Source organism: Pteropus alecto, unplaced genomic scaffold (genome assembly GCF_000325575.1).
Source record: "Pteropus alecto unplaced genomic scaffold, ASM32557v1 scaffold75, whole genome shotgun sequence".
NCBI classification, from domain to species: domain Eukaryota; kingdom Metazoa; phylum Chordata; class Mammalia; order Chiroptera; family Pteropodidae; genus Pteropus; species Pteropus alecto.
This window is the reverse complement of record NW_006440638.1, coordinates 1,890,325-1,899,816: the sequence shown is the minus strand read 5'-3', so window position 1 is coordinate 1,899,816 and position 9,492 is coordinate 1,890,325. Positions and strand designations below refer to the sequence as shown.

Below are 9,492 nucleotides of genomic sequence, written 5' to 3'. Positions count from 1 at the left end.
GATACCCACCCAACTTCCAAACTGATGTCCTGAGGCTGAGAAGGAGCTGGTTTCCAGTGGTCCGCCTAGAAAGGTGCCCTTTCATTGGCCCAGGAGAACCACTAATGCCACTACTTTTTGACTTAGTTAATTAAGTAAATTTAGGTCCCTAACTTCTGGAACAATGTTCCCTCTAAATGGTTGCTGAGTTCTTTTTCATAAAAAAAAAAAAAGTGTGTGTGTGTGTGTATGTATGTTTATGTGTTTAAGCCATTTTATGTAGTTTAACATTAAATTGTATATATTTTAATATTGTAATCCACTTCAGATTTTTTTTGCAGTTAAGTAGGGATACAAATTAAGAGTAAGTAAATAAATAATAAATTCACAAAAGGCTCTGCAGAACATATTAAAAGGGCAATATTACAATTACAAATCCTTACCAAGTACAATTCATTTTTAATGATGATAAATAAGGATTAAATATTTTCATTTCGTTAACCCAAGGTTTCTCAACCTTGGCACTATTAACATTTTAAGCCAGATAATTCATCGCTCTTGAGCACTGTCCTGTCCATTACAGGTGTCTCACAGTAACCCTGGTACCTGCCCACTAGAGGCTGGTATCACCTCCTCGTTGTGACAACCAAAATATTTCCAGACACTGCTAAATATCACTCAGGGGGCAAAATTACCCCTGGTTGAGAACCAATGTGTTTATCTTTTAGTTTTACTTTTAAATTTCTCTGCTTCTCAATTCTTAATATCCTTATAAGCAGTAACAGGCTCAACAGAAATGTTTAGTAATTGGTTGCATCTAATTACAGATGTAACACGTTACATGTGAGCAGTATTTCTAAAAAACCTGTACTATCCACATTTAGGTAATTGCATGTTTTAACTGCACCAAAAAAACCTCCCTCCATCCTCAGGAGAAACATCATAGGATTCCTTGTGCAAAGTGAAGAGTTTACCTATATTTTCTGATTTCATATTTGTTGTGAATATGGGTTTTTCTAAGCAGGACACATGGGTGACTATATCTATTTTGGGTTGTAGTGTTAAATGTAAACGAAGAGGAGAATAGGGCTAAATTTGGGTTATCTTTGATCTCAGGTTTAAAATTCAGCAGAGGGTATTGAGTTACACTGAGGAAATTGGAGCAGTAGTTGGTAGCACGAAGAATTTCTTTTGTACGCTTTCTAATTATTTCATTGCAATGACAGATTGGTGGCTCGGGGAAATAAATGAGAATTTTAAAAGGATAGATTCATATCTAAATGCCAATTATATTTGAATTCATTTTCCTGAATCTTATGTCTTTCTTCTTTTAATTAAGGTTTAAAACCCACTGTGGCCCTGTGTCAACAAAAGTGTAGATGGACAGGGACTCTGGAGAGCAATTATTGTGCAAGTAACTTTGGTAAGAAATAAAACCCAGCCTTTTCTCTTTAGTAAGAAACTTGAGACTGCGTGCTTAGTCTCAAAGGAATCGCCATGACGGTGATGGGAAAGGGTCAGTTACACTCTTCATTTACCCAAGAAAATATTTTCCTGCACACTAAGGTATATTGACTTGTGCTGTTCAAAGTGTTAGATTTCACAACTGAGAAAAATATTTATACAGACAGTGTACTTTTTCACATAAACTTAATTTGACTCCTGGTACATGATACTGCTACTCTGCATATTCTGGCTAGCTCAGTATTCCTGAAAAAAAAAAAAAACCACGTGCCTCTTTTCTCACATATTTTTCATGTACTGAGTATTTTTTAAAACGTCTGTAATTCAACTTAAGTAAATTAGAAACATATCCAGGCTGGTCTCTCTCACAAGATATTCAGGTATGTCCTCTTCAGTGTCCTTCCAAATACTAAATTAAAACTTGGAAACCTGAAATCTATTTGGAGACTCATAATTTGGAACCTGAGGAGATATTACTTAATGACTTAGAATTTCTAAGAGATTTTTCCAATAAAAAATAGTTGTACTTTCTGTGAAAAGCACTCAAGAGCAAAAGATAGCCAAATTTAATTATGTTATTTTCAAAAGGAACATTTAAAAAAAGTATTAGGAAAAGAAAATTGCTGTAGTCTAAATAGGTTACCCAAAAGAAAGGGCCTCCCAGAAGCAACTTTGCTTGCTTTTTCTGTGCCTTAAAGTGGTAACTGTCTGCAGCTCAGACAGACTATATAGCAGTGAAGTGAAGGCATTGAGAAATCTGGGGCCCGACACCCCTCTGGAGTTTGCATGCCAAAATTCAAGTAACTGGCTTAAAAATGAAAACAAATAGCATCAGGTGTCATTGCCACCAACCATATTTAGTTTAGTCTTCTGTAGGAGGTGCTGAAGGAAATCTCCCTCCCTGTCGTTTGGAGCCACCTGATTCCACTGGGCTACAGACTGACATTTTGCAGTGAACAGTAATCACCTGGAATCAAAGTAAGGCATGACAGGAATTCTGATTTTATGAGCTTTGCATACTGTGCAAGCAATGAGTTCACACTTTGCCCAATAAGGGTAGTACAGCCAAGTACAAAACTTGATTTATTCCAATGTGTGTCACTTGTATGGCAAAACGACCACATATTATCAGCAGTGGCCTACTGGTTCTCAGCCAGCACTGATAATACTCCTCTAGGGGTAGTTTGCGGTTGTCACAAAAACTGGGGGGCACTACTGGTTTTTCTAGGCAGAGACAGGACTCATAAAAAGTCATTCAATACAAGTCCTGCACCACACAGAATTATCTCCACCAAAATGCCAAAAGCATGCCTTCGAGAAACACAGCATCTTTCCTTCTATGGCTCGGAAATGAGACTTTTTCCTCTGAGTGTCACAATAGAAAAAGGAGTTACATAATGAAAAGCAACTGAATTTTGCTAGAGTTTTTTTTAAGCAAGAAAATGATTTAAGTTACCCCTCAGTTCTATATTTTGACTTGTTAAATGAGATAAACAAGATGGATAAGAAAGGGAATATCAAAGACCCATAAAAAGACAGATATTACTGATAATTAAAGAGAAATGAGGACCCAAGAGAAGAACCAAAGTTCTAGGAGGGTGGACAGCTAAAAGAGAGGTCGGGGAAACACAGAAAGGTAGGCACCCACCTGCAGAGACACAAAGACTCTGATCTTCATGTCTCAAACCCCTCATGCAACCTCCTAGTATGGTATCACCTCTAAAGATTCAAGGCCTTCTTAAATAGCAGCTCATAGGCCTGTACCACACGTTGGGTAAGACGTTGCAAAGAGTCCCCATCTCAGCGACAGACTGCAATGCAGCGGCTATCTGGGTTTCTGTCCTAGGCAACCACCTGGGCAACATTACAGCTCCACGGCTCCTTTTCTCAACTTGAATTTTGGAGACAAATGTACAGAATCAATTGCTCTATTAAGGCATTCGCTTTAACATTAAAATGTTTCCCATCTGAAACTTAGAAAAATAAAAAATTTTCAGTTCGCTTACATTTGCCTTCACTGTTACATTACTTCAAAAATGTTTTCTTCTGCAGTATTGGCCGGCACCGTTATCACAACGGTCACTCGAGGTGGAAGTCTGCATGCCACAGTCTCACTCATCAACATCTACAAAGAGGGAAATCTGGCAATTCAGCAGGCCGGCAAGAACATGAGTGCCAAGGTCATTGTGGTCTGCAAGCAGTGCCCTCTCCTGAGAAGGGGTAAGTAAAAAGGAAAACTTTCGTCTTGTAGAGGAACTCAGGGACAGAGAAGGGAACAAGAGAGTATCTCAGAGCAAGCCATGGGTCTGTCTATGCCATGGCTGGTCTAGGGAATCAAATCAGGGCTAATATATTGCCCACTTCTGGTATAGAAGGAAGGCCTTTGGAGTCAGGCAGAACTGGGCTCTAATTCCAGTTCTTATAACTTGTGAAAAAGACAAGGTAGTAGAAATGATGAACGAGTCCAAGAAGCATTTGAAGTTGGATAACAGGGAACAGACACAAAGGAGCAGTTCAGGAGAAAATTGTTAGTCATTGCACTTAAGGTGCCAATATTGTAAGAAAAAGGAAATTCAGAGCTGAAGTTCAGAAGAGAAAGGTATTAGGGGCTAGAATTAAGAGATTTGGGAATCATTTTTAGATAAAGGATCATTAAATCCATATGTAGGAATGAGTTTATTAAGAGAAATTTTGGAAAAAGGGGAGTTGCTTCAGAGCCAGAGGCACATTGTTTTTAAACACGCTCGTTAACATTGTCGAAATAGTGTATGTTCAAGAAAAAGTAATGTCTGTTCTATAGTTTTTAAAAAGTTTAAATAAGTACAGAAATAAAATGTGAAGCATTTTCATTTTCAAAACCAGTGGTCCTATGAAAAGTTTCTTCCAGAAAGTTTCTGTCCATATAAAACATGCACATACTCACTTAGAGAAACGGAATCATGCTATACACATTCTACTGCAACTTGCCCCCACATGATATTTACATAGATGCCTTTCTGCAAATAGCACATATAGATAGATCTCTCTCTTTAGAATGGTAAATAATGCCTGGTATTCCAGTGTGTGATATGCCATGATTATCCAATCTCAGCTCATTCCTTTCCTCGGTCTCGTTACAAACCTCTCCCACAACCAAAACAAACCAAACCACATGTGTGTGTGCACACACACACAGACACAGAAATACAGAATATTCACTTCAAGAAAGCTTTACTATGATTCTGGATCATTCAGAAAAGCCAGGAAGCCAGCAGCGTCACACTGACTTTTTAGAGGGAACAGCAAAGGCTCTCTAAAAGATAACGCTTCTTTCCAGAACTGCCAGGAACAGCAAATAATGATGCTAGCAGTCCAGACTTGAGGTGGCATTTACCTGTCCAGCCTACCAAGCTTTTACAGGCTCAAGACCACTGTGATGACAGTGTTATCCCACAGAGGAAGGATTACACAAGAGAAAAGAGAAACACGTATTTTTCTTATGATGCTCTGGGGAAGAGAGAAGGAAGATAAAGAAGGTAGTAATATGCACTTCCTTTATGGCATTTTTCTGAGGCAGTATAAATCTTCAGAGTTGAACCCAACATGTGTCAGCTTAGGCACCAGTCAGTCCAGGCATAAACTTAGTCAGACACACTTATATATATTTTAAAAATAGTGTAACTGATATAAGTACTTTGTAGTACCTGTTTTTGTAAGAGACTATAGGACTGCAAAGAAGTATATGATGAAATCATGCCCTCAGGAAACTTACATAGTATATATGCTTGAGATATTGCAAAAACATTCAAGACAACTGAAGACAGTAGATCATTAGTTGCCAAATACCTGAGAAATCCAGAAGCGCTATGGGATTTCGAGAGGCCATCTGAGGATGGCGTGTCTGGGGCACTCACGGGAGGCCCCTGGAGCAGTTGAGAGCCTTTCCCATGAGCATAGTGCATCATTCTTGGTAGACACTCAGTAAATACACCAGACCTACAGCGCTGCAGAGCAAGACATGACCGGATCTAGTTATTCCAGCCAATTTCCCAGTGTCAGCAGAGCTGGAACATGTTACTCAGTTTTTAGGTTTTTGCTGATGAGAGTCTTAAACCAGTAGAATAAATATTTAATTGTATCCCTACAGAACATTTATCTAGAGGTAAGTTATAGTCTAAGTTGTTTCAAACAAACACACATAGAGAAAAAAAATAATTTTATGTTCTCTTTTTTTAGGTCAAAATTACATTATTATGGGCCAAGTAGGCGAAGATGGGCGAGGCAAAATTATGCCAAACAGCTTTATCATGATGTTCAAGACCAAGAATCAGAAGTTCCTGAATGCCTTGGAAAACAAGCAATGTTAACAGTGAACTGTGTCAATATAAGCTTCATTCTGTCATTGCCTTGGAAAGATCTATTTTTCTCAGTAGAAAAACAATCTTGTAATATTAAATATTGAGCATTCGGAAAGATTTACTCTTCACATGATGGAGGTATGAGACCTCTGATATTGCTGATGGAAGTTCTGTGCCTGTACCAAGAGGAGCAATATCTAATGGAGAACCTGCAGACTCACTGTGGTGATAGGAGACTACCTGTATCAAGCGTTGACAGTTTGGAAGCAGTTTATTTATACATGTCTGTACAAGGGTATTTTAGAAATGAGTTTTGTGAAGATGTAAAAAAGATTTTATAAGTGCGATATTTATAGTGGTATTTGTTTTACCTTCAAGCGCTTGCTTCAAGGTGTCATATTCTTCTCTTGCATTTTTAAATCAATGCTTAATAAAATATTTTAAATGATTATATAACAACCATTAAACTTGTTTTTATAGAAAGTGGGACACTATAAAAAGAATATTTTCTGCTATTTACTTATATGTTTGTCTTTGTAACAATTTACACCATGCTCAAAGAGTTAGCCTTCACAGAACTTCGGGGGCTGGATGGGTTCAGTAATGTAAACAGATTATGATTCTTCTCTGCAGAAACAGAAATGTTAGCGCTTGAACGGTATCCCTCAGGGATCTAGTTCAACTGCCCCATTTGTAATAGAAACAAGCTCAGGTATATTTAGTGACTTGTCCAGGCACACATCTCCCATGAGACAGAGCAGGCACTCAAGCTCAGAAGTCCTAATTCCAAACCCGGTGCCCTTTAAGCCCCTAGGAGAGATCCTTGCTGCCCCAGAGGAAAGCCCTCTTATCTTCACTTGCAGAGTTCAATTCTTGTTTTCCTAGCCTAAATCATAATTGGTCACTTTATAAGACTTGAAATGAACACTCCTATCCTGTTCAAGTTAACTGAATCAGGCTGTGTCAGCTAGGATGCACTCTGCAGTTGCCTTTGAAAAATCTATTTTCACTCAGCGGTGGAAGAACTGTAAAAGAACTCCCATCATTCGCACAGAGCTGCTTAAAATGTCTCTGTACCTGCAGTAGGTGTGGCCACCAGCCCTCAGGAGCTGCGGAAGAGGGGCCGACCACCCCTGGTCGAGGAGGTAGAAAGAGCATGAGGGATGAACAAAGACTTGAGTCACGAGGCCTCCCATACTACTAGAAGCAAAGTGTTAGAAATAAGGGAATACTCTTTTGGGCGAAAATCCAACTACATGCTATTTGAAAGAGTTATCTAAAACATAATGACAAAAAAGTTGAGAGAAAAAGGATAGAAAAAAAATATCAGGAAAATATTAACAAAACTAATGTGGCTTTATTAATAGAAAAAAATGAAGGCATTACTCGAGAGTTACAAAGAGATAACAATTCTAAAATTTGCATGCAGTTAACATCTTTCAAAATATATAACAATCTGGTATAGTGTAAATGGAAATTGGTAAATTCATTATCATAATGGGAGATTTAAAACATATATCTCTCAATAGCTGGCAGATTTAAAAGAATAAAGATATAGAAGATTTGAACCACACAGTTAACTAGATTTACCTGATGGATATATATAGAACAGAACCAAAAGCACATTTTTAATCTCAGCATGGAAAAATTTCAAAACTTGCCCATTTACTGTACTATGAAACAAACCCCAACAAATTTCAAAGAACTGAGAATGTACAAACGTCCTTCTCCAACAACAATGAATAATTAGAAATTAATAACAAAAAATAAACAATAGAAAAAGATAAGAAAAACCTGATGTTTGAAAATGAGAAATGTGATTTTAAAAATGCATGATCATGAGGAAATTAGAATGGAAAATAGAAAAATACTAAGAACGGAACAATAATAAAAATGCTGAATTTTAAATGTGCGGAATGCAGCTTAAATAGCACTTTAAAATTCATAACCTTAAATGTTTACATTATTTTTAAAGGGTAAAAAATAATTAGGAAGTTAATAAAAGAACAAAAGAATAAACTTTTAAAAGATAGGAAGAAATAAGCATAAAAGCAGAAATAGAGGAAAATAGTAAAAATAAATAAAGAGAAAGTTAACAAAGCCAAAAATTGGTTATCTAAAATGACTAATATAATTGCTAAAGGTCTGAAAAGATTAAGCAAGAAGTGAAACAGGACAAACAAAACAATTTGGAACTGAAAATAGACCTTACTACAGATGTTACATAATCTTCAGAGATAATAAGAGGATATTCTGAACTACTTTATGTCAACAGAGATGAACGCTTAGATGAAGTGGACAAATTTCTAATCGGGAGAATTTATCAACTCATACTCAAGTGGAAATAGAACACCGAAACAGTCCTATAAACATTTTAAAAAATTTAGTCAGCAATTAAAAATATTCGAACAAAATTCCAGGTCTAGAGACAAATACTGCCAATGTACTATTCCAGAGTGTCAGTGAAGAAGTAACACTCAGCAATTCTATGAGATTAATATAATCTTAATAGCAAAACTTGAGCAGACAATAGGATCCAGGAAAATTACCAGTCTGATTTCACTTATGACCATAGGTGAAAAATCTTAAACAAAATGTTAGCAAGCAAAACTTAGCAAATAAAATAGGTCATGATCAAGTTGGATTTATCCCAGAAACAAAAGGTTGATTTATCATTAGAAAATCAATGATCATGCTTCACTGCATTAACGGATTTGCAAATGTTGAGAAGGCAGTCTTAATGCAACTAGACTCATAACAGTACCACATAGCCTCAAAAAGATATAGCCCGGGGACCAGAGCGTAACCGGACCCTGTCAGACTTTCTTCTTTGGGAGTCTTTGCAGCAGTTTGGCAGCAGTTCACACAGCCATCCCTGACCTCTTTTCTTTGGCTTACTTCTAGGGCTGCCTCAGATGCCAGGAGACAAGATTCATGTCAGGTGAGTGCAAACACTCCAGTTTAAAGTCCACAACTCCTCAGAAACCAGGATCTCTTATAAGAATTCCATAGGCATAGCTTCCAGACTCCTCATAGATGACAAGCCTAGTTATAAGTGTTACTCAGAAAAGCCCAAAGCTATGGCTCCTCTATGAGCTATTTATAATTTCTCCCAATCCAACACGATTTGTCAATCAGGGGTCATTTTTATTATAAGCCAGTTTGCCTAGCAATATAGGTGGCATAATGTATTATCAGATTACTAGGTGAGTCAAACAAAGGTCAACTCTTAAGAGAATGGGGAAAGGTTTTGTTAAGCCCTGTTCATAACAAAGGAGAAAAATCATTTGATCTTAATAACGCAGAAAAGCATTTGTATAATTTAATATTTATTCATGGCAAAGCAAACCCTGAGCAAACTATGAATAGAAGGAAACTTCCTTAAACTGACAAGAAAACCTGCAGTAAATCTTGTACTTAATGGTGAAATATTGAGAGTATTTTCTTTAAGATCAGAGATAAGACAAGAATGCTTGAAATCAATATTTCTATTAAAAATTGTCCTGCAGAGTCTGGTCAGTTTAATAAGGAAAGAAAAAGAAATAAATGATATTAGAAAGAAATGAGACTATTGTAATGCAAAGATGATATAATTATTCAAATACAAAACCCAAAGTAACTTGCAAGTGATTAGAATTAATAGTTTCATAAGTTTGTCCCTTAGATGGATATATATAAACTTTAGCCCCAGGACAAACTATTGAATCTTATT

At 36.9% G+C, this 9,492-nt stretch overlaps 1 protein-coding gene across 1 annotated transcript in view; it reads left to right on the top strand.

Annotated features, from left to right (window-relative positions):
• PCOLCE2 (procollagen C-endopeptidase enhancer 2) overlaps window positions 1–6,240 on the top strand; it is a 61,080-nt gene extending 54,840 nt beyond the window's left edge. Inside the window, exons 7-9 of the mRNA XM_006917451.3 lie at window positions 1,319–1,402; window positions 3,496–3,663; window positions 5,659–6,240. Of these exons, the coding sequence (XP_006917513.1) occupies window positions 1,319–1,402; window positions 3,496–3,663; window positions 5,659–5,789 (383 nt within the window). The 3' untranslated portion in view covers window positions 5,790–6,240. The remainder of the gene's footprint in view (window positions 1–1,318; window positions 1,403–3,495; window positions 3,664–5,658) is intronic.
• The last annotated feature ends 3,252 nt before the right edge of the window (window positions 6,241–9,492 follow it).